The sequence below is a fragment of the Sinohyriopsis cumingii genome, chromosome 1 (assembly GCF_028554795.1).
Source record: "Sinohyriopsis cumingii isolate HCF-2022 chromosome 1, ASM2855479v2, whole genome shotgun sequence".
Classification (NCBI taxonomy): Eukaryota; Metazoa; Mollusca; class Bivalvia; order Unionida; family Unionidae; genus Sinohyriopsis; species Sinohyriopsis cumingii.
Window position 1 is genome coordinate 182,348,797 of NC_142961.1, and position 27,893 is coordinate 182,376,689.

General features: G+C 36.3%; 1 protein-coding gene across 1 annotated transcript in view; it reads right to left on the reverse strand.

Moving 5' to 3' along the window:
* LOC149808503 (annexin-B12-like) overlaps window positions 1-27,893 on the reverse strand; it is a 93,980-nt gene that overhangs the window by 16,716 nt on the left and 49,371 nt on the right. Inside the window, exon 4 of the mRNA XM_089970116.1 lies at window positions 25,806-25,839. Within this exon, the coding sequence (XP_089826242.1) occupies window positions 25,806-25,839 (34 nt within the window). The remainder of the gene's footprint in view (window positions 1-25,805; window positions 25,840-27,893) is intronic.

A 27,893-nucleotide genomic window follows, 5' to 3' on the forward strand; every position in this document is an offset into this window, starting at 1 on the left:
AAACCGTGACGCGTTGACAATTATAACGTGCCTTGACATCACCTGCTGAAAAAATGTTTTTAATATCTTGTGATGATGAGACTGAAATTACATTTCTGTCAACTTGATGTTTAAATATTTTACACAAGCTTCCCTGTGTGCGCTTTTCATAGTTGCTGCTCAATCAGACGTATCATTAATTCTTTATATCTCCAAGTTTGATATTCAAAGCATTGGAATTTCTAATTTATATTAAAATACACAAATGAAAGCAATTTCTCGTACAATAAAGCTGAATTTCAATAACCCAAACATTAGACAAAATATAAGCATACACCACTTTAAACACACATATTTAAGTTTTCAAGTCATCACTGCATATGGTAGAATGAAAACTAACTAATAAAGATCATATAAAGCATTAAAAAAAGGGAATATGTCTTTGACGTGCCCATCCTAATAATGGTTTGGACTTTCTTTTCTTGGAGTATGATTGATTGACGGAACTTTGTCAGAATATTCGTCTCGTCTTTATTTACTATGAGACCAGATAATCTCCCAAATGGCTATAGTTTTTTATTTATATCAATATTGTTGATCAATTTTTGTCCGTGATTGAAGATTATGCCTACCTGATTTGTGTCATGATTCTAAGAAGTAACCAAGACTTATTTGAATTTGAGTTCAAGACCTGATCTTGTCTACGATTTATTGAAGTTTTCCATAGAAAAAATTATTGTCGTAAATCAAGTGAAATATGAATATACAGAAACTTTGTAAACATGTATTCATTCCTGTTTAATATCAATCTTTGGGAATCTATTATCAGAGTTTATAGTTGTGCTCAGATATAATTTAAGAGGAACTATTTATTTAAATTATTCATCATAACTGCAAAGTGTTCATTGACTTTTAGACTAAAACACTACCTTTGGATTATTGAATGCTCAAAGACATTCTGGTTTATATCATTGAGGTACAGCAGACACACGAGACTGTTGGAATTCATTTGGGCTTGTGATATAACATTTAATATTATTGGGAATTAAATTCCAATACTGTAAGAGTCTTTTGAATTTTTAATTTGTATTCCAGGCACACAAAACATATGTTTTGAAGTTTACTTAAATTGTTGGTTTCACTTATTTTCTGTTATATAGTTTAAGACCTTAGAACCCCAATAAGTTACAGAATAAAGTAGAGGTATAGGAGCTTCTTGCAGGGGATTCATTAGACAACATGCCAGCACATAAAGGCATTATAAAATTACTTCTCTACAGACTTTTAGATGAACATCTAAATGGTATTATGAATTTCATTGTTAGCTGATGGAAACGTTAGTCTGTTGAGACTTGTCAAGATATAAGAGATTTAGTTTTCAGCATGCAATCTGGATAATGCAAAGGTTATTATATATATATATATATATATATATATATATATATATATATATATATATATATATATATATATATATATATATATATATATATATATATATATATATATATTGTGTGCACATGATTGTAGATTGTACTTTAAGATAATGGTCATTTGTATACAACATGTTTACAAGTCATTGTTTTCCATTATTGAAAGTTGTCAACAACATGTTTATTGGGCAAGAATTCAAGGTCACTCTCGTTTTATGTTTGACAGGGTTTTTTAGTCAACTAAAAATCTGAATAAATAAGGACTTGATAAACAAATATATAATTTCTGTTTTACTATCAGTCTCCTGCAATCATTTTCAGATGTGTCCAGATATAATTCGAGAGAAATTATTTATTTAAATTATTCATTGGAAATACTAAGTGGTCATTGATTTTGGATTAGCACATTATTTTGGAATTATTGTGACCTCATTCAAAGACATTCTGGATTGTAGCATTGTTGTACATCAGAACCATCAAGACTATTGGAATTTATTTGAAACTTTATATACTTATGGACTTGTGATATGACATTTAGGATTATTTGGGATTTAATTCAGAAAAGTGTAAGTGTTTCTTAAAGTTTAATTTTGTAATGTAGAGAAATAAAATTGTGTGTCGATTTTACTAAACTTGTTGGTTTCGCTTATTTCGGTTACACAGTTTAAGGCCTAGATTAGTAAAAAAAAATGAAGAAATGTCAGTCAGTCACTATTTGAACATTGCTTCATTTACTATTTAAAGAGCGTCTGATACTATCAAAAGTTTAGATCACACCAAATCAAGTTGAACTGCTATGTTATCGATTAATAGTGCCAAACATCGCATAATAAATTCTCCATCACAATCAGAAGTGTCCTTTGTAATATGTCCATCACCTGGAATACAATAAAACTATGACGACAAATACTAATCATATTCAACTGAATAAACGTTTTACATCAAAGCAAAACATATTCTGCGTTTTTTCTTTATAAATCCTATCCGAGAAATTAGGCCTTATCTGAATAACCTTTCACCAGTGGCAGTCATGTTAAGTGAAACTCTGTACTATTAGTTTGGACAGTACCTATGTCGCCATCACTAAACCTACTAGTTGAAGCGACATGCATGTTACGAAGGATGCGTCTTTGGGAAATATCTGTTGTTGTGACTTACAAAAATAGTCCATCAAAAACAAAAAATGTTAATGTTACTTCACATTGTCAGCTTAGTTTCGAGACGGAACTTCTTGCAACGTTGTTGACCACATCTCCTTTATTCGATATTGCAAGGCTGCATTACAGCCGTTTAGGATATGTTTTGTGCTTCTGCATTACATTGAAAGCTGTGTATTGACGCATTCCATGTAGATATTTTTAGATGCTGTCAGAAGGAGAACAAGTGAAACACAGATATTAAATCTTGCACTCTTGTTGCAGTTTATTTTATTCATAGTTTACTCATCATGATCTGCACGAATTTGTGTCTGTTATAATACTGCTACAATAATCAAAACACAAAAGTAGTGTGTGTATGTGTGTGTGTGTGATTTTTGGATTTTTAACGTAGTTTTAACATTTTTTCAGTCATATCTCTACGATGTCTGCAGTGTGGCAGTTTTAGTGATGTCTAGCACTGGGGCATAATGTCGCAGACATGTAGCGTGATGTCCCACCCAGTCATATTATCCTGACACCAGGCCGACCAGTCCTAATACTAACCTCGTATTGCTGAGCGCCAAGCGAGGAAGCTGTTAGTACCATATTTGTAAGCCTATGGTATGACTCGGCCGGGCATAGAACGCACGACCTCCCGCATCCGAGGCGGACGCTCTAAGAAATAGGTCACCGGAGTGGTACACAAAAGTAGAACTAATATACCGATATGAATAGCTGGAACAAGAACCTAATAATATTTCAAGAAGTATGTGTTGCAAGTAAGACCATCCACGCATCAACTTCTTCATTAGTGTAACACTGGTCTTATATTCTTATTACTTCTTTGACAACTTCGCTGCGTTAAATAACGATATCCAGTCCGTCATTAATTCTGTCACAGAGTTACCGGGGTTGGTGTGCCTTACATACTCTGGAAGATCTACGAAGGGTATGTCAAAGTATTCATTATCAAAGGAGTTCAGCATTTTTGTGGTCAGATCTGACTTTATTTTCTTTTAAAAATACGTCTTCATCAAATACGGTAGCTAATAAAGGCTTCAAAACGGGATCTGTGTACCATTGCAACTTCGGTAAGATGACGACGATTGTATACGATAGCCTATTAAGACTGATATGTGTGCCTTGCAGCAGGTTTCCCAAAACTCATACTTTTGAACCTTTCAGACAGCTTTGTCTTAATGAAGTAATGTAGCATCTCACTTCCTCTTTTTAACAGCTGACAACAGGTTCCATACTTTCGCCAATGAAAATGTGCATGTGGACAAATTCATAGTAATGTCAGAAACATTTTAGATGAGAAAGATTTTTTAAACTTTTCGCTTACCAGATCAGCCTTTTTCTTATCATTGGATTTATACCTTTCGAGTATACTAGCATATTTGTTAGGGTTCCTTTTCTATATTAGTGTCACACAGAGTCAAATGATAAGTCAACAACAACCTGAGAGTCACATACGAAATTGTCTTAGTACATTGTCTCCATGAGAAACTGTTTGCTGCCATTAAACTAATGACAAGACTGGATACATTGAATTCTTAAATAGGAAACCAAGTCGGGTAAAATGCAAAACTAAACATTCTGTTTGTCGTAAATCTTGAACTAAAATTTAAAAAGTAATAGACTATTAAAAACTATAAGTGTAAAACTGCACACATTAAAGAAATAAACAACAAATGACTAATCAGGAAGATTTAATTGTTATCGAATAGCTTTTAATCCTTGCTTCTTCCTTAATAGAGCAAAAGACCACAAACAATAAGGTACAGGAAATCTGCCAGAAAGAGTTACATAATTGAATTTCTATGTTGCTGCAGAAAACGTAATTACTTCAGCGTATAGGCAGTGGGGGAACAAATTATTTTGCATAATTGTACAATTGTTTCTCGATGGCTGTTGTTTATTCATGTACAGGATCTGAAAAACTATCAAAATGTGTTGCCATGGAAACCCTTCAAGGGCACCAGACTGAGTACGTTTGTAAATACTTTAATTATTTATGAGTTGATAATCACACAAATAACCGGTTATATGATGATATAATCCTTTAATAAATTTGCTTTCAGAGGCTTAATTTGTAATGATTTTTTATGAGCATGACAACCTAAGGTCACCTTGACGCTGGATCTCGAGACTTAACTCCATAGCTCCGGGGGCCTAGTGGTTAGAGCGTCCGCCTCGGATGCGGGGATTCGTCGTGGGTTCGATTCCCGGCCGAATAATACCAAAGACTTACAAAAATGGTACTAACAGCTGCCTCGCGTGGCGCTCAGCATTAAGAGGTTAGTGTTAGGACTGGTTAGCCTGGTGTCAGAATAATGTGACGGGGTGGGACATCATGCTACACGTCTGCGGCATGATGCCCCAGTGCTAGACATCACTATAAACTGCCACATTGCAGACATCGTAGCGATATGACTGAAAAATTGTTAAAGCTACGTTAAAAATTCAAATCACATTACATCACACATAACTCCATAGCACATAACGCTAGTTCATCCAGGAATATGTCCTATCACGTTTCAATCATAACCGCTAGCCAACGTTCCCATATGTTAAAGGTAACAGGCCATACTCAAACATTTTTCTTTTGGAATCAGATTTGCATTACATGACTAAAAGTAGTTATATTTTTCGCACAAACAGAATAACAAATATTATAAAGTGTAAAGAGGAAATAATAATTTAATAACTCGAAATAGAGGTACACAACGCTGTTACTTCCCCTTAGCTAAGATTTCCCACCTATAGAGGACGCCAACCTGAAATGACGTACTTTTATCCCACAAGACAAAGAACATGCTTCTTGTTGCCGAAAAATAGAGCACAATAAAATATGGATAGGGAACATTTAGATGATACTATTGAAAATGAATTTACTGTTCAGCCTTATATCGATGTGCGTGCACGACGCACTAGATTGTGTCGCTTTAAGAACTGTTCATTGTTTCAATTTATTTTCAAAATTGCCATTAATACCAATAGAATGGAATCAATGCTGGCTTGGCTTTGTCGGACGACATTGTAAAAAAAATTAAAATCGGCACACTTAAAAGAATCCAAGGGAACCAAAGTTGGCTTCCCTATGTGGGCCGACTTCATTATAAATAAAATCGGCACATTTAAAAGAATCCAAAGCCGGACTCCGGGGTTTGCTTGCTTTGTAATCTTTGTATTTGATATCCTGTCGGTAAGTTTAAACAATGCGTTTATTGCCCTCTGCCAGTTGTGTTTATTCACCAACCGGGCTTCAATTTGTTTGTCCTCAGTAATGTCAATTGATACAAACTGGCATTGATGTTTACAGGCTAAATAGCATACAGAACAATAATTTTCTTTAATAACACTTTTGTAACCAATCCTAGCGAAAAGATTATCGTTTTCACTCACAGTGAATGTGTTTTCAACTAATGATTTTATTTGCGAGACATCGTCGCTTAGTTAACCTGGATATAATAAAATATTGGTCAGTTTGCGCTTTATACTGCATCATGCGTGAATGGCATGTGACTTCAAGCAATCGGTTGATATTTCCGTCTCGTTTGCGATTTTGTTGGATCCAGCTTTCAGTCTTATAATATACTCAAACTTTCGAACACCACGAAACACGATTCATTTCTCTATAACTCACGTCAGTGAACAATGTGTCGTGTGTTATCTGACATAAGTGATAAACAATACAGTCAGGAAGCATATTCCACTCGGCATCCGCTACATATACGGAGTTCGTGGATATATTTTGTTCTTTTAATACATTTCGCATGATAAAATTAAAAAGGAATAAATTGTAATGATGCAAGAATTGATTTTTTCATTTTATTTTCAAATAACTGTTTTTTATCTATTTTATTGCACGGAGCAGTGGAGGGGGACTGCTATCCCTGGATTATATAGGAGAATGCTTGATAATAGTAGGCAGAATTAATATTTAATGCAAATAATACTATCATAAAGGTAGAGAATTTTTAATTCGTACTCTACGGAGATTCGCATGACGATACAATAATTAATTCTCATCTATCTACACAGTGATTCCGGATTCCTATGAAGGAAAGCAAGGTATTTAGAATTAATTATAGAGAATTATAAATATATACCAAACAGATTGGAAAGTGCTATCCATGGATTCTATAAGAGAATGCTTGATAATAGGAGGCAGAATTAATATTTAATACAAATAATACTATCATGCGAGAGTGTCTGCTACACAAGAGTGCATATAACATCGATTAAGTATCATCATAGTTTGGTGATGTGTGCTTATTCGTGATGGAATATGGGCTGGTGTGTGCAGACAAGGCGATGGGTGCCTTTTACTCGCGGACCTGGGTACGAATCTCCGCAGAGTATGAATTAAAAATTATCTAACCTGTATGACAGTATTATATGATAGTATTCTCAGACTTTAACACCCATAAATGATAAAGTCTCAGAGCAATACCTCATCTTTTTTTTAACCCTTTGGAGTTCATATTCGTTATAATAATGCTACATCCTGCACGTTCAAAAGTATTATTTTTTTTTAAACACTAATATTTAATATCTGCAATTACATTTCTGTACTGTTGTTGTTGTTGTGGGGTTTAACGCCATTTTTCAGCACACGATAGGCTATACATGGCGGCCAGTATTAATGGTGGAGGAAGAACCCGGAAAACCCCGGAAAGAACCACCGACCCACGAAAAGCTACGGGCAAGCTTTCTCACATGCCCACATTGGCTGAATCTTAGACTCGAACCTCCGCAGAGAGGTGAGATGGCAGTGATCCGTAACGAAGAGCGCTTTAGACCACTCGGCCACTCGGGGCCCCCATTTCTGTACTGTAATTGTTATTTGATATATTTTACTTACGTTCTTTCTATTCCTCTTCTCATTTGCACCATAGAGCTTTCTACGGGATTTAGGAGATAAACTTATCGGGTGACGGAAGGGACTTTTACTTATCTTATATTTGACAGTCTCTGGGGAAATTGTAGACACTGCTGTCTTTAACAAATGCACCTTCTTTTGTACGCCATTGGATTTCAACATCGAAGGAGGGTCTAAAATGCCGTATGCAAAAGCGGGATCTTTCTCGTCCCTCACCCTATTCAATCCCACGGCTTCAATCCACTTTTTCCCGGTAAATATGGTATTTTGGAACAAGAAATAACCCTTTTGTCTCATTATCACTCTTTTGGTTACATTCTTTTGCAACACAGTGCACCATATTTGCTGCACAAAAGCACGATCGTAAGTTATATCAAATAAACTGTCACGTTTGTTCAACTCTTGTTCGTAAGTCGTGTATAAACTAAGGTATTATTATTACAAGCCATGTTTGATGTCTGAACATGCCGCAGGCTAGAGTTAATCTCTTACGCAAGGTTACCATGACGAGAGAGACGACACGGCACCTTGAATAGGCATAGGCGTTAGATCGAGCGACTTTCCACCTTCGTGTTACAGCTTTGTCCAAACATCAGTGAAACCCGTGAGGAGCGGGGCCTGTTCTAAATCCGTCCCCACGTGGACAGACAGTAAGAAGGACATTGTCCGATAAGTTTGATTGGATCGAATCAAAGAGACATCCAATCGGAATTGAGACGGAAGGTGTGATAACAATTTCGATCCGAATTATAACTTCTAACTAGCAAGCGAAAATTTAGTTCTCCTGAGAAGATTGCCTATATCATAATACCTAAAGGAAATGAACCCATACTGCCGTATGGGGAATTAGACTGTGGAAACTTCAACGTAAACATAATAAAACCACCGCCTTTTATAAGAAGGATCACAAAAAATACAGCTGATTTTCATTTATCAGAAATTCCATTAGAGATTACAATCGAGGCCACAATAGAGAAATTTGACAAACTCCAAATAAAAGTGACAGGGGCAAGAATGGGTACATGTCCCGGTTTCCAATCAAGAACGGAGTGAGGATTTTGGAGATAGAGAATGACAAACTAAAGACAAGAAAGAAATCCTTCTTTATACATGGATTCATTGTGTTATCATGGTACAAGGGTTGTATATTTTATAGAAAATGTAACAAGTTCGGAAAAGTAGGTCACACTCCCCGGAAATGCCCAACAACAACAACTATATCCGATGCACATAACAGATAACCCTCATTCTCCAGGCAAAATGAAATGAGGGAACAAGAAGAATACACACAGGTACCAAAACCGAAACCAAGGAACAGGAAACACATACAGCAGACAAGTACAAGACAAAAAGAGACACAAGATCATCCAAATAAGCAACTAAAAAGCCAGACACTCAACGAGAAAAAAAAAACCCAATGATAAACAACAGGGACATAAAGACAGAGAGCAAAAATCACATGGACTGAGGACAAAATAACAGGAACAGACAGAACAGGCAAACCCAAAGAAAAAGAAAAAGAAAATAACTAGATTTATGCAACAGGATGTGCAAACAGATAAATCAGATAAATCAGAAACACCTGACGATGGTGAAAGGAAAATGAAAATTAGATACGTGTACAAACTAATTTTTTGATGAAGAGCTGGATACAACGGATTTCGGAATAGAGACATTGAATTTGCAAACTGTAATTTGAAGAAGAAAAAAACAAGGAATATATATATATATATATATATATATATATATATATATATATATATATATATATATATATATATATATATATATATTCGAAATATTATCAAACACATATAGCAGACAAATAAGAACAGAGGAACTAAATGAAAATATCATTAAAACACACAAATAAGCCTTCGGGCAAAGTATACATATAAGCCCTCTTGTAAAAATAACAACAAAGAGGGGGCCGACTCGAATGGTCCGTAAAGATCAGACTGGGATTCCCCCCCACCCACCCACCCCAACACAAATTAGAGAGGAGAGTCTAAGGAAAGACAAAGCTTCGTAAAGGATGCTTTTTGGGGGACAGAACTTACGGTTCAATTAAGTCCCGAGCCTCTAAGAGGAGAGACGGAAGTGAAAATAGCAGAGCAGGTGGAGTCGACATGTCTAGTCGGTAGAGAGAGTCGAGGAGGAGGAGAAAAAGGAGACGAGGAGGAGAAAATGGAGAAGGAGGAGGAATATTGCGAAGTCGAGAAGGAATGTGGAGGAAGTCGGGAGGAAGAGGAAAGGAATTGGAGGAATAGGACAGAAGAATACACAGATAAGTAGAATACAAGGACAGGTGGAAAGCTATCTCACACTACAAATCAAATGATGCAATAGGCTATCACAAGGTCGAGTGGAAGGAGAGTACTTGAAAAAGTTTAATCATTTGATTATTGAATTGTCATTAAATTGCTATACGTTGAATTTCACTTTTTTGTATATTCAATCATTTTTTGTATATTCAGTCATTTAACCGTCGGCATTGCTGACTGGGGGCTTGGAGCTTTACATCTATATTTCACTAATTTAACATCCAACCAAAATCGAGCCTGAGTGCGACTTCTATAATACTTTAAATAGTATATTGGGAGCACCCCACCCCAACCATAGCATACCTATTACAGTCTTGGCATAACAAACCCGTCACGCCACATAGACATTTACATAAGGAAATTAACCACACGAATGGCTAGGTTGAATAGAAGGGATACATGTACCTCATATCCGTTTTCTGGCACGCAGAAACTACCGATTGTTTACGGAGATTGCCGAATATTTTTTTTCATTTAAAAAGCGGATTTTTAAGTATAATTAAACATTTGTATGGTATACATACATAACCAATGCTTTTTATGACTATAATAATATCACATTTTTGTACAATATATGTGACTAGTGACGTTTAACGTATCTACACCTTGGCGGACCAATCAGATATTTAAATTCTTTGCACTAGAGACATCTATTGGTTTTCACGAGTTGCCTCCCTTAGTATGCATTGCCAACTAACAAGTAGCGTGTAACAGTGATGCATTGCCAAAAATGGTTGAGGCAATTGACATCAAAAGTATACTTTGTAAGTTTAATATTGCAAATATGAATACATACCAGAAAGAAGTTATTATAGGTGTATTTGAGGGAAATGATGTATTTGTGCAAACGCGGGCCCGCATTGGAGTCCATTTCAGTTCTGTGTACCCTTGTCTCCATCATTGGGGAACAGTGTTTAAATCTGAACAACTTGACTTTGATTGAATGCGGTGGCTTGCCACTGCATCCAATGAAATTCACAGACCCGAAACACTATATATGATCGATACAACAAGGTGTAGATAGGTTCACATAGCGGAAGCTTGGCTAGCGAGGAGGTGTTTCAGTATGAATGGATGCATCAGACAGAAGTAAGAGAATAAAATTGGAATGTTGACTTTGATCTTAAAAAAACCCGTGAAGAACTCGTCAAAACGAAAGCTACTATAATTTTTCGCAAAACTTGTATAACAAAGTTTCTTGTCCTTTGTTCTTTCCTGGGTAGAAGTATATAGTCCAGATACGATCCCACCGTTAGCCTAATAACATTTCTCAAGCATGGTGACAAATATTTCATTAAATGACATACTGTCTGCAAAAAGTCGAATCTGTGAAACGAAACAAGGGTCTTTAATGGCATTATTATCATTCATGTCATGCGTATGTAACTCTTAGAACTCAACGGATGAAGAGTATATGCACTACTAGTTTCTTTTGTAAAATCTGTCTTTTAGTTAACATAGTTCTGGATGTCTGTGTCTTAGAGTTCAGTCAGTTCTTCTTTCACTTAAGTTAATATTATACTAGTTACTCACAGTTAACATTTTGTTATTGGGATCATATACCAATTAAAGTAATACAGAAATATTCAGTAACTGTAAAACATGACTCCATGATGTGAAAATACCTTCTTGATATCGTTGACTATTATATTTCAGTGTGTTATAAGCGGACTCGACTGTATTTACTTATCATTTTTTGTGTAAAGAAATTAACCGATTCGTCTTTAATACTTTTCTTTTTATATATTCGATTGAACACGATTTATTTGTCTTAATTGTCTTGATTAAAGAAATTAACCATTAGCAACTAATGGAAATACTGAAGTAACTAAAGATATGTCCTTGATAGTTTCTTTTCTTCTTTCTTTTCTATATTCTGATTTATTTATTTTTAAATTATTTTTTAAACAGTAAACAAATTATCTGGGCAATTATCATTTCAGGTCCAAAAAGGTCATACATTTTACAAAATATTCTAGCATTTCGCTACAGCGTAATCAAATGATTCCTGCCATATACATAAACTTCTAAACATTACGAATTCAGTCAATTATAGTGCAGATTAGTTAGAGGGTATTAACGTGCATTAAACATTTTACATAATTACTTTATACCACTGATGGTCTTCCAATACCTGGCATATTTTTATAATTGACTTTTAGTGTCCATCAAGGCAAAAAAAGCTTTTCAATTTATAACGAGAAATCTCAGGGACGTAAACTAGATCATACCTGAAATAATCAAGAGAGATCGATTAGGTAAGTGTCAAAAAATGATGAAAGAAATTAGATCAGCATTTTTTCTACACAGCAATCTTTCGAGGCATCTCCTTGGCATTTTGCGACGGCAGAAGGAATTATTGAACACTATTAGTAAGGTTCACGTGTCAGCGTAACGGATGTGGAGCCCGGTAATTTGGTCCTCGTGGCGTAATACAACCATTAATTGATAGTGTCAAGCGACTATTAATTGATAGTGTCAAGCGCCTAGGAATGGGAATTAAGCTTCCTTTACTTAACATATGATGAGGTAATTGCAACAAGCTGCACGAATGTATAAACAGTATTTGACACATTCATCAAGAATTTATATTGTATGGTTCTTATTTCATATGGATCTATTTCAGAGTGACATTTCTTGACAACAAAATTATATTTAAAACCTGAAATTTCTGCATAAAATCTGGTGTAATGTGTAGCTCTATTAGACATTTATCAACCCAAAATGTACAGTCTATCTTCAGCCATCATACTACTCTGACCCAGCATTTAAGTATTCTACTCTCTTACTACTTGCATTGAAATGATGCTTAATTCTTAACAAACATTTGCTCTGTTTATGTAACGCTGAAAACATGTTTAAAATATAAAATATGCACACAGCATTCTTTCTAAAAGCCAAATATTTCTGACTCGAAATTTAATATTGGTTCTATGTAAGTGTCATATATTATGTTTAGCGAAATCTGTTAATCTTGTTCGTGTTTTGTCAAGGATATTGAACATATACACCACACGTTTTGAGAAGAAACTTCACAATAATACGATAAAGTCTCTTTCACCAACAAACTAACTTTTACATTCTCTGAAATATCTCACTTTTCGAAAATTTGGAATTTTAGTGTTCCCCAGACTGATTGATTCGTGTTCAGATATTGCGGTATTCTTTCAATTGATTTGGTATTCTTTTAATTGATTTGTGTTCAGATACTGCGGTATTCTTTTAATTGATTTGGTATTCTTTTAATTGATTTGGCATTCTTTTAAGTTTCTGCAAATTCAGCCAAGTCCTCTGCATACAGAAGTCTAAATAATTAAGTATGTTCTAATATTATACGACTATGCTGGCCAGTAATGTGCGTCTTTAAGTCATTTTTCATAATAAACAAGAGATCAGGAAAACCATATTTTTGTTTCCTGAAATGCTTATATATCAAAGTGCTTAGAATAAATATATTATTCACAGTAGAGTATCCGCTTCTAAAACCAGACTGTTCTTCACCCAAAATATCATTTTCGTTATCCCTGATAAATATTTTTTACAATATAAATAACTATTTTGCTGCGGATTATAAAAGTCGTAGGCATCGACGTGAAAAAAAGGAGAGGTTGCTGAACTTGTGATGACACATGCCATCGCCGAGGCCTTAAATATTCAGATTTATGCTAACGACATTGATATTGCACATAGAATGTCCTGGAAAAAAGAGATGGAGCAAAACCAACAATAATGAAATTAAGAAGTAAAGATTTGAAATACACGATCATAAATAATAAAACGATCATGAAGCACCGAAAAAAGAAAAATGTAATGAAGAACTGGAACCTGAAGACAATGATAACCCAGGATGCATCTGTTTACTGGGCTCAATTAACTGCTAGACAATGTGTGGAAGTACGGCAACTTCTAGGTCATTTAATGGCATAACTAAAATCAGTGATAGGAAAATATTGATTTGACCTCGAGGATGGCATAGCTCAGATGACCGAAAGAAACACCTCAAAGGTTAACTCAAGTGAATATGCTAACTTACTACTAACTTACTGTCCTGTATGATACAGTCAACCTAAAATAAGGACTTAATATACAATTATATGCAGTTATATGGATTCAGATTATGGGTGCCTTTATGCTGGATCTGTTTTGAAGTTTGATTATCTAAAATGTCTTTTATCTGTCCATAAGCACCATCCCACCCCTATTTTAGGCAAGGTGTACTGCTGCTGTATTGCTCGATTAATTTAAGATCGCCTGTTGTTTTGATTTACCTTAAAATACATAAAGCTGTCATGAACTGAAAAAAGAGCCAAAGCACATTTGAGTAAAATCCAGCAATATGTGAATTTTCTTACTCGATATTCTGCCCTGTCCGTGTTTCCCTTTCTCTCGGCTTTCTTTTTGTGCATTTTCTTAGTTCGTTTCCCATTTCAAGTTATTAGTCTACAATATGCCTTGATATATTAATTAAATGTCAAACCACTCATTGTGATTAAAACGTGACTACTGTTGCGGCAACCAAAGTCTTGTTTTACATAAACCATCTTTTATTGAAACCAATCCACATTGTAGCGTTCAAATATCCAGCAGTTAGTGCCATATAATATTGATCAGTGATGGGTTATATATATATATATATATATATATATATATATATATATATATATATATATATATATATATATATATATATATATATATATATATATATATATATATATATATATATATATATATATATATATATACATTTAGTCATGTGTGTATTGCGGAAATATTCTATTACTGAATATGTAAGAAATGAGAGTAGGTAGAAATATCAAGGCTGTGTGAGTATATCTTCGTGCCAACCTAAATCTTCATCTTGTTCTAGGATGATATCGAGAATCGTTCGTGTAAAAATAGTGACGAAGAAAGCACACGCAATTCAATACAGATATAAAACTGGAACATTTTCTTCTCAGTACATCATAATCAATCACCTGCTATAGATTTAATAGTAGGCAACGACTCTTTTCCTATATTCGTGAAATTACAGTATATACTCGCTTATAGGTCGAGTCCAACATCAAACAACATATTGCCTGAGCTGCCTTCGCGTAATGCGTAAGCAGATCTCGATTTATGTTGTTTATTCTACTCATAACAGCTTGCAACGACCCAGATCTGCAATCACATTATAAGCGATATATAAGGTATAAAGCAAGATCCATTGGATCTAATGAATCTTATAACCGCACCGTCGCCAGCCATTCAGCCATTCCAACATGGTGACCTTTTCGTCGAATCGATCCAGCCAACTTACGGGGATTTTAGTAACAGATCCGTCCGTCAAACCGTACTATCGGCTACGTGCCTCTACGATGGAGATTTCAGTGAGAAGTCTGTCTGTCCAGCCAGGCCTTTGTAGCGGCAGGTACTGGAGATAATCGGACAGTATTCTAAACCGCAACCTTCCAGCCCGACCATTCGCCGGGTAAACCAGGCGACGTTTCCGGTAGTGTCGGACTTCCGTATGTTGACTGCTTGTCCACAAGGGAGAGCTAGTGACGCTTTACTGGAGATGAAATTGAGTCTTCATACCGCTTGGTATGTTTTCTCTAGCGCTGCAAGTAGACCCAGTTAGGCCTCGACGCACAGTGCGTGCGACGAAACTCTTTCAAATCCGCCATCCTTCATATCTTACTCAGATCCAACCATGGAACGGACTGAAGTTAGCTTTCAAACCGCCGTCGAGGACAATTTTTCTTCGGGTTTTGGCTACTTCAGAATGTCACAACACTTACCGTTGCGCTAAAGAATCGGTAGATCTCGTTGAGGAGGAAGAAAAAGGCTTATTGTGACAGACGCTATCAGAACCGATCTCACGGCAATTGATAAGAGTTTAGTGGCTGTTCATACGTACGCTCGTCTGTTTTTATTTTCAAGGCGGACAGACCTGCTCCATGCCAGTCAGAGCTGGTTTGATATGTTGTTGCAGACACCCGGCAATAGCATGGGAGGCGACGGCCAGAATTGGTATGGTCAATGACCCGGGCTGCTCCACATACTATGGCCAATTCTTTGACGAGTTTAGCCAGTCTACTCTTGAAACAACGTGTTGCATGGGTGCTATCCACATTGCTCCTGCCTTATCTTACCCTCCCTTTCCGGACGAATATTCGGGTCACCATTTCTTTGGAGGAAGAATAGAGGAAATTTGGAGGCAGGCAGCTTAGGAACTGATCATTCATTTTGTCGCTTAATCCACATGGGCGCTTGGAACCACTCAATCACCGTCAGTGTAAAGGAATGTTAAACAGCCTTAAGACAGGGGTCTCCTCAGTCACACGTGCACCACCATTGATCCTTAGGATGCAATTGTATAGCGGCGGTAAGAAACCAATCTTTGAGCTCACTAGACCTCTCTGCCTTTCAACAATAGAAGATACGGTCAAACATGAAAAAATACCAAGACGCTGAAGCTTGTGCAAATGTCACAGTCCCCAGCGTTTTACTCAAGGCTGTTTCCGGTTTGGGAAGCAAACGACAAGCTGAGGCCCACCTTCGAGTGGAGTCACCTCATCCAAGTCAAGATGGAGACGGCGAGGTCGATGAACCTTTCCGTCAGACGGAGCGAGTAGGCCGTCAGTCTCATTCTGACAGACACATACTTTCATATCCATCTTCATCCTGCTTACAGAGAGACCATCAATTCACCGTTCGTTCATTTGGCCTCAGCATCAGTTCCTGGGGTTTCACTCAGATTAGGGATAGCGTCGTCTTCCTGTTCAAGTCGACGTCATTTACATCAACCGCATCGTACTTGGACTACATCCTAAAGAACCAAATAGTATGTTCCTCCCTACTCCAAGAATGAACGATCTTCTTTCTCTTTTACTTATCTCAGTTTTCTAATGAACTGAGAAAAGTCCGACCACCGACCATTCCAGAACCAACCCGAATCTTGTACGGCTTCTTCGTGTTTACTGAAGTAGAATCATTGATCTGGTGGAATCTGTTTCCGCCAAAACTTGGATTTCGGCGAGAGAGTTCTTGCGACTCCTTGTTCAATCAATGCGGCGGAGAACCTGATCCCGATTGGTCGCGTTATTGTGCGCCCTTACAGATGTCAATGCTAACTACGTGCCGCCTTTTATCAGGTCCCCTCGATCATACTATCACCACGAGATTCAATCCTTCTTGTGTCCGTGGTGGACCCCAGGTTGGCTGATATGGGGAATCCTGCTGATTAAGTCCCAAGTGGAAATAAGGAAATGTACAGACGACAGCGCATACGGTTAGGACGCCTATATGTTGCCGAACTTCACAACCATCGGCGGTACGTGTGAGCCAGGGGAGTGGCCTCTACACATCAACATTCAAGAAATGAAGGCCGTTGTCAAAGCATTTCACTTCTGGGAAGATCGATTCTCAGTCAAAACGGTCCTCATTATGTCCGACAACTCGGTAGTGGTCACACTTCAAACTGGAGCGGAACACCAAATCAACCAACTTGTGTGGCCTGGTGAGGCAGTTTCTACGTTGGTGCGTGTATCTCCATATCAACTTGCAAGTCAGACACATTCCCGGCAGACTCAGTGTCCTGGCCGACACTCTATAAAGGAGAGGCAAAGTCCTTCGCACGGAATGGTCTCTCAACCCATCGGTCTTCACCCAGGTGATGCTCGATGATCGATCTTATGCGACAAGACTATCGATCTATGATATCAGACACATTCCGACATCATGGCATATGTGACACTGGGCATTATAAAGGCCTTTTCAGATCTTTTAGCCAATTTTGATCTTCAGCAACCACAATATATAACACTGTTTCCCAAATGTAACTTGTCCTGGGTTCTAATATGGTTCAGTTCGAGCCCCTAACCCACACTTCGTTAAAGTTTCAGTCATACAAGACATGTTTCCTGATAGCGTTAGCTTCTGTATACAGGGTCAGTGAGCTACATGATCTATGTGTCGACCCGACCTATCTTCAGTACAGATCGGACGGTTCGGTAGTCCTCCTTGCACAACCAGGCTTCGTAGCCTAAAACCGGTTACCGTCCGTCGGTAACCAATGAGTTGGCATTCGTCCACTCTCTTCCAGAGATATGTCGATATCAGCAGCCATTCAATATCCTGTCGGTGCTCTCAAGCACCACTAGAGATGCACTCGATCCGAGATATTGTAAAAGCTGTTTCAGAGTCAACCTTCTCAAAATTTTAACTCAGAGATTTAGTGTCGCAGAGACAAACTTTTGATCTGGTAAGGCCGGTGTCAGCAGCACAGACGACCACCAGGCCCAGCTAGATCAATCAAATAAACCTGAAAGCTTTGCTAAAAGTTTTTAGGTGAGAAGATAATAACTGCTCTTCCCAACCATATGTAAGAGTCCCGGATCAAGAGATCCCGTGCTGTGTTGCTCGCGCCATTAGCAGAATGTGTTATCTTTCGTATGGGGAATCCAGCCACTCATCCCCGGATGGAGCCTGAGGTAGAGGTCGGATGCTCAGCTGGATTCGCATGGTAGCGGGCTGATATTCCTAATGTTATGTGATAGGGTAGATTTTCTCTGAGGAACATAATTTACTTAAAAATTTGCTATTCTCTGAGTAAAATGTCTAGAATCGAAGTAATCACAGTGAGAGTAGAATGATGAAGATTTAAATAATATAAACTATATATACTCAAAACTACTGATCGGCTGGCTCTGAAGAAAACAACAAACGTTCTTTACGTGAAAAACTATTCGAGTGTAAACGTGAAAGGGAGCTTTTTATGTTTTCAACATTTATTTAAAAGATCGTTTGAAATTTGTAAGTGAAAGTACTGTTTTTTTTTTTAAATTATAAAACATCTTTTTGGCAACACTATTACTGTTTGTGCCCTTTTCTAATTTTATTAACAACTTATAAATCGTTCACGACTTCTATATTTTGTCACATTTACCCATCCTTAGTTTACTCTCTCTCTCTCTCTCTCTCTCTGTGAAAGTAAACAACAATCATGAAGTCATTTAATGCAGTCATTTTCTAGTACTATTTTTTATCCCAAAACTGGATAACAATACATAATTGCTACTGACTTTTTAATAGGATCAATGCCGAATATATCCGAATATATCCAAAAGAAACTCGTATATCACGCAATGATACCTTTGCATCGTTCTCTTCTGCAGTATGAAAACGTGGCAGGTCTGTTAATACACTAGTAAGCTGCATTACATTGACGCTAGTAATTACATAATTGAAGATGATAATGACTGTTATTATACGCCTTTATACAAATGTTAACAGTAATTTTCACTTATTTCAGGTAAAATACGAATTAGGCTACAAAGAATGACATTCTGAATATTTTGAACAGATATTTGATATTGTCGCCAAAACTTGGCATATTATGAACAAAATAGATATGCCAAGTTATTTAAACCTAATATGAACGAAAACAATTAAGTATTGATTTTAATTTTAAATCTGTTTATCTTTGACGCAAAAATCTGAAAAGCTACCATATTCAAACATTCCTGTTGAAGTTACACATTTACAGCTTGGACATTAATTACATTAAAGGCTTTTATTATTTTTTTATTTTGGTATCCTGCATAAAAAATTGAAAACCTTGCTCTTTCGAAAAGGTTTTTTATGCCCTGTATAGCAAATGTTTCCTATATGACTAAAGCTATCCAGAATATCTTGACTTAATTATTAACGTATTATTTAAAAAATGCTAATTTATATCAAAGACCCTTGAAGACTGTCTTCAAAACAGTTATATTGGTCATCTAAGCCATTTAGAGCACTGCTGGATTGTTAAAATAGCACGAATTTTCTTCCAAGGAAATCACAGATTTAGAGATATTTAATTTTGTCCTAAGCCATCGAATTGAAATTCGTGTCCATCTTTTGTGCTAATTAAAATATACACTTTTGTGTTTTTACTTAAAAATATTCAAGAAAAAATAACCACAAAGATATATAAAAGAAATTAACTGGAGATTTCAGCCCATGATGTATTCGGCCCATTCTGGAATCTGCCCATTAAAGACTCGCTCATGCAAATGTAATTTGGAAATCATGGCTGTCATGGTAGGCTAAAAAAAATCGACCAGTTACTGTTTCAATCAATAAAAACTTACTTATTAATTTTAGTTTAGTTGACATTTGGCCCATACCATCCAACACTGTATGTATGTATGTATGTATGTATGTATGTATGTATGTATGTATGTATGTATGTATGTATGTATGTATGTATGTATGTATGTAATACAAACATACATAATACAAAATTCGATATTTATAATTCTCTTTTGTGAAAAAGTACGCAATATAAAAAACATCTACTAATTGTAAGTATCTTACAGTAAAAAATTGTAAGTATTTTACCTTACAAACTGTGCATTGAAATAATGTCCTCGACAAACCTGATCGTAACTAAAACTATGTTGTTAAATGCTAGACAAACATATGCCCTAGCAGCACAAGTGAAAATGAAATAGGTGAAAGACAATGGACTAATTGAATGTCAATAAAATCGTCTTTTAAGTATGATACTAGAAATTCGTTGGTACTTGCACTAAAGAGTTACAAATTAAATCATACATTCTTCATATCTGTACACTAAAAATGGCACACTTAAAACTGTTTAGTATCAACAGCACCTGCAATTTACACAAATGAAATCTTGAGGCTTTTCATACAAAATAATCTTACCCCAACTACACCAATAAAAGTAAGCCAGTCTTGTTTACAAATGAACATGGCAACATTTGGTTGCATTTACAGACAATGGTTACCCCAACTTGATACAGAGATTAAATCAAATTGATGCAGAGATTAAAGCTTATTTGGGTTGAAAAGCATATATTTCGTAAAATTAGGGTACATTTATCATTAATATCCCTTATTTGATTTCCTCTTGAACGCATGTTTTAAGGGCAACCAAATAATGTGTGTGTATATTATGTTATGTCATTCACTGAAGGAAATGTAAACCATCGTTTCGAAAGTACTATTTCTCTACATCGCTTTCCTTTAAGTTCCTCTCAACGTTTCGCTGATAATGATATATATCTATACTTTGATCATTGCTTTCTTTATTGGACGTAAACTCAGGTGACATTTCCTTTTCCACTTCAGGCAAGAGTCCTTTAACCTACCAGTACGATACTTTTACCTACCAGCACGATACTTTTACCTACCAGTACGATACTTTTACCTACCAGTACGATACTTTTACCTATCAGTACGATACTTTTACCTACCAGCACGATACTTTTACCTATCAGTACGATACTTTACCTACCAGCACGATACTTTACCTATCAGCAAGATACTTTTACCTACCAGCACGATACTTTACCTACCAGCAAGATACTTTTACCTACCAGCACGATACTTTACCTACCAGCACGATACTTTACCTACCAGCACGATACTTTACCTACCAGTACGATACTTTACCTACCAGTACGATACTTTACCTACCAGTACGATACTTTTACCTACCAGTACGATACTTTTACCTATCAGTACGATACTTTTACCTATCAGTACGATACTTTACCTACCAGCACGATACTTTACCTACCAGCACGATACTTTTACCTACCAGCACGATACTTTACCTACCAGTACGATACTTTACCTACCAGTACGATACTTTTACCTATCAGTACGATACTTTTACCTATCAGTACGATACTTTACCTACCAGCACGATACTTTACCTACCAGTACGATACTTTACCTACCAGTACGATACTTTACCTACCAGCACGATACTTTACCTACCAGTACGATACTTTACCTACCAGTACGATACTTTTACCTACCAGTACGATACTTTTACCTATCAGTACGATACTTTTACCTACCAGTACGATACTTTTACCTACCAGCACGATACTTTACCTACCAGCACGATACTTTACCTATCAGTACGATACTTTACCTACCAGCACGATACTTTACCTACCAGTACGATACTTTACCTACCAGTACGATACTTTACCTACCAGCACGATACTTTACCTACCAGCACGATACTTTACCTACCAGTACGATACTTTTACCTACCAGTACGATACTTTTACCTATCAGTACGATACTTTTACCTACCAGTACGATACTTTTACCTATCAGTACGATACTTTTACCTACCAGCACGATACTTTTACCTACCAGCACGATACTTTACCTACCAGCACGATACTTTACCTACCAGTACGATACTTTACCTACCAGTACGATACTTTACCTACCAGCACGATACTTTACCTACCAGTACGATACTTTTACCTACCAGCACGATACTTTTACCTATCAGTACGATACTTTTACCTACCAGCACGATACTTTTACCTACCAGCACGATACTTTACCTATCAGCACGATACTTTACCTACCAGTACGATACTTTACCTACCAGCACGATACTTTACCTACCAGTACGATACTTTTACCTACCAGTACGATACTTTTACCTATCAGTACGATACTTTTACCTACCAGCACGATACTTTTACCTATCAGTACGATACTTTTACCTATCAGTACGATACTTTTACCTACCAGCACGATACTTTTACCTACCAGTACGATACTTTTACCTACCAGCACGATACTTTAACCTACCAGCACGATACTTTTACCTACCAGTACGATACTTTTACCTATCAGTACGATACTTTACCTACCAGCACGATACTTTACCTACCAGTACGATACTTTACCTACCAGTACGATACTTTTACCTACCAGTACGATACTTTTACCTATCAGTACGATACTTTTACCTACCAGCACGATACTTTTACCTATCAGTACGATACTTTTACCTATCAGTACGATACTTTACCTACCAGCACGATACGTTACCTACCAGCACGATACTTTTACCTACCAGCACGATACTTTACCTACCAGTACGATACTTTACCTACCAGCACGATACTTTACCTACCAGTACGATACCTTACCTACCAGTACGATACTTTTACCTACCAGTACGATACTTTACCTACCAGTACGATACTTTTACCTACCAGTACGATACTTTTACCTATCAGTACGATACTTTTACCTACCAGTACGATACTTTACCTACCAGTACGATACTTTACCTACCAGTACGATACCTTACCTACCAGTACGATACTTTTACCTACCAGTACGATACTTTACCTACCAGTACGATACTTTTACCTACCAGTACGATACTTTTACCTATCAGTACGATACTTTTACCTACCAGCACGATACTTTTACCTATCAGTACGATACTTTTACCTATCAGTACGATACTTTTATCTACCAGTACGATACTTTTACCTACCAGTACGATACTTTTACCTACCAGCACGATACTTTTACCTACCAGCACGATATTTTACCTACCAGTACGATACTTTTACCTACCAGCACGATACTTTTACCTACCAGCACGATACTTTTACCTACCAGTACGATACTTTTACCTACCAGTACGATACTTTTACCTACCAGTACGATACTTTACCTACCAGTACGATACTTTACCTACCAGTACGATACTTTTACCTACCAGTACGATACTTTTACCTATCAGTACGATACTTTACCTACCAGTACGATACTTTACCTATCAGTACGATACTTTACCTACCAGTACGATACTTTACCTACCAGTACGATACTTTTACCTACCAGTACGAGATACTTTTACCTACCAGTACGATACTTTTACCTACCAGTACGATACTTTTACCTATCAGTACGATACTTTTACCTACCAGTACGATACTTTTACCTATCAGTACGATACTTTTACCTACCAGCACGATACTTTTACCTATCAGTACGATACTTTTACCTATCAGTACGATACTTTTACCTACCAGCACGATACTTTTACCTACCAGTACGATACTTTTACCTACCAGTACGATACTTTTACCTACCAGCACGATACTTTTACCTACCAGCACGATACTTTACCTACCAGTACGATACTTTTACCTATCAGTACGATACTTTACCTACCAGTACGATACTTGGTGAAGAACATGAAGTAATTTGTAACTTATTACCTCGACGTAAATATAAAGGAATTTTGTGTAATGTCAGAAACATCCGGAAGGAACCGCTCCCTCATGCCGACGTTTTATAGGTAAATGTTAGAAAGAATCAGATTGCAATACCAGCATGCCATTTGGCGCAAATAAAGGTCACGATGTTTGGAGTAAAAGCAGATAGAGACCAAAGCAAATTGATCTTCTAAGTTCTTCTAAGTTGTCGTATGATCTTATAATACAACATGGCCATCTTAACAATAAAATACCATACAAGTTTAATAATAAATTTGCTCTCATTTATGTAACAAATATAGTTCTGGCTCATTTTGTTTTATGCTAATAAATATGATAAATTCACAAGATTTTGTCCATGAAATAATTCTCTGATATCGACTTGTTGGAGCATATATACCAGGCAGTGTACTCCCTGCAATTTACATTCTCCATTAAGTCATATAAAATGCCTCAAATTGGTATCGCAGTTGGTTTCATGTATGCCTTCATATCGTATATGTGACATTTTGGCGAATATGTTGCTTTCGACTTAATTGAATCTATCGATCAGACACAGAATTTCTCTCTTACAGGTATGCTTTGAGACACTGGCACAACTTTGCACACTGACATTGTACCCTTCATTCAGAGAGAAATATTCTCCTTTCACCAAGTTTAAAGACATCATATTAACAGATTAAATAGGACCTTATTAGAACAGAAAATTACATATAAAACTAAAGCCGCTGTAAATTTTCATGTCTGTTTATTTTTAAACAAGTTTGAAAATCCTTGATCTTGCATGTAATATATTTAAAAAGTTCTGATCGCTAAGCCATTCAAACATCCATGCCCTGTGCATCTAGAAACTAATATACAAGACTACGAAACGACACAAAGTACAAGAACGTTCAGCTTCTTCTTTTTCTTGATGACCTAAGCAGTATTGTCCTATATTATTTTTTTACACCGTCGGAATTATATTTGCTGCATACTTATCCACCTTCATGTAGCCAATATAATCTTAGAATAATATACAAAGGAAGATCTAATTAGCTATATCTGAACTCAGGTCAGTGATAAATTCGTCCTCGTCAAACCAATGTCCATTTCTTTAAGCTGCTACCTACCTGTAATGTTGAACGATGACAGTATTGCATACTACTCAATTTCATAAATTTCAACCGAAATGAAAGAAGAAATAAAATCTTTCACCGAATAAAATGTATTTAGAAACAATTGTGATATTATTACTACATAACATTAAACACCAATACGTTTAACAAGCCTTTGCAAAAAGTATGTCTTCACCGTTGGCATGGATACGTATAATGCAATTATTTATGGAACTTTGCAAGATGTGCATGATGTTTTATGAACCAGTAACGTTCATATTATATTAGCTGATGTTAGGTTGATGTCAATATCATGGGTTTCCTGTTTGACAAAACTTAATATTTACCAGAACAAAGGTCTGTGATATATTTTGCACCATTTAGCTTAAAAAGCTTAAATTTGTTTGTTTCGAAAAAATAAAGCTTATATTTAATCCCTTCAAATGTTATATATATGGATCTTCAAAGTGTAACTAACTTTTCAATTATTTGTAATTACCAACAAGAGATCTTTTCTATTCAGCCACAGGCAAGCAAATATTACTGGATTATTACACGTATCTTAAAATTTAAAGTCCCACTCTTGTCTTAAATGGTGACTTCTGAACGAGTCGATAAAGGAAACAAAAACGTTCCATGTGTATAATTAGCTGAGTCTCATCCCTGTTATCGCATTCGCCCCTCCTGTATGGAAAACGAGATTATCTCAATCTTAGAGAACTAGCCTATTTAAAAGAAACAATTATGATACGTGTATTCTGAACTTGATACTTGATGTGGCTTTGATGTCTCACCTAGTGCTGTAGTAATGGGTTTTCAAGTGATTTAACATCAGTAGAAGAAGGAGAAGAGTTCAGAAATGTCTAGATTGTTCTTGAAATATGATTGTCTTACCTTTCTTGTACTGTTCTTGTATAGCCGCAAGTTCCTGTAAGAGAAAGAAGATTGTTCTACTTCAGTAACTGTCAGAGACACGGGAACTTAATCTTTGCAGATGTTTCACCAACGTTGCGGTTATTCTATGTGTGTTGTGTTAGTACAATACATAACATGATATCATAAGCACATGTTCCATGTTATAATTAACCTTCATATTAATACTACATACACAAAAATGAGGGAAACAATCTTGTTGTAAGTCATGTTAATTATGGCAGATTTAAAGCTTTCATTATAGTATACACTGACGATTTCATATATATTGTAGTTATGATACAAATAGTCTCCAAACTAAACATGTGTCAATAAACCTGTTAATTTGTTGAGATTGCGTTTTCCTTTCGTTTGTTGTCAATGTAACCAACGAAGGCATGTCTTACAGCAATATCTTTGTACAGATTTTCCCTAATGTGAAGAACCATGAATCAGGCAGTTAATTTCGATTTTCCTCATCAGTATACTTGAAAGGAAACAAGTCCATCATGCGGTAGCATCTGATTCCATTTTCTAGGCTTTGCAAGAAGACCAAGAATTATCAATCCGACGAATTCCTTCCTTTGAACATTTATATTAAATGTCTAGTACAGCATATCAGTAGCCGTCAGTTTTATCCAAGTCGGCGTCTGGAATGTTACAATCAAAGATAGTGACTGGATCTTATGTCAAAAAATATATTGTAAGGGGTCATTCGTAGTGAACGATTAGATGGCTTAGATATAGATTCGGACTTGAAGCGTTTCCTGTGACATTTAGGATTGTTTTATTTTTCAGTGATTGTCTCTTCTAAATTGATTATTTTTATTAATTGCCTACTGTTCCGGTGGTCTAGTGGTTAGAGCGTCCGCCTCAGATGCGGTAGGTCGCGTGTTAAAACAACAGCCGAGTGATACCAAAGATTTTTAAAAATGGTACTAACAGGTGCATTGCTAAGCGCTCAGCTCAGAGGTTAGTTTGAGGACTGGTCGATCTAGTGTCAGGATAATATGACTGGGTTAGACATCGTGCTACATGTCAGCAGCATGATGCCCCAGTTCGGGACATCACTATAAAATGTCACACTGCAGACATCGTAGCGATATGACTGAACAACTGTTAAATCTACGTTAAAAATCAAAATCACACACACATACACTCACACTCACATTCACACTTCTTTAGTTGCCAGAGGGTGAACATTTCTTGTGTGTGCAGTCCGGATCAGTTTGATTTGTGATCATCGTTTACCCTTACTGTGATCATCGCTTACCTTTACTGTGATCATCGTTTACCCTTACTCTGATCATTGTTTACCCTTGCTGAAAAAAACAAACAAATCGTCTTAATAAACTTTCTGTATTCTCTTTATTTGAACAATGTCTGACAACTGTTTTTGTTTCCCGTTCAAATGCGAACTGTTCTTCTACATGACCTTTTTGTTGGTTCCTCGCCCACATAATATTTTTCCGCATCTTGTAAAAATTTTGCCAATAATTCGTCTTACTGCTGAGGTTGTTTATAATGCCCATATTCCACATTTATAGACTTGTGAACGTGCTAGATATTTTATATTAGTTTCCAGATAATTTTAGATTCAAATGTAACCAGTGCATGCCGTCAGTTTCATAATGATGTCAGAGAATCGTATTTTTTATATTCAAACTAGCTAAACACGTCCTAGGACGAGAGTGATAAATGCAAATTTCAAGATAAAAAAGTAAAACCAATTTCTAAAACTTGGGACAAGCAGGTTAAAAAGAAATCATGAACATAAATAATGCGATGCCGCCGCGAGTTTCGAACCCGCGCCCTCGAGTTTGGCAAGCGTGACACAGAAAGATAATGTCAGTTTATATATAAGACAACATTTTTACTATCTGAAAGAAGATGGGGAATAATATGTTTTGTAATGCATTATAGATTCAGCTACTACTATATTACTTTACCATATTCTGGTTGGTCTAATTTATCACTGTCCTTTCGTTTACATTGGGTAGTTGACCAGAATTCATTCACTTCTACTGCATTATTTGCTTCGCACCAACTAATTATGTGGTTGGTTCCATG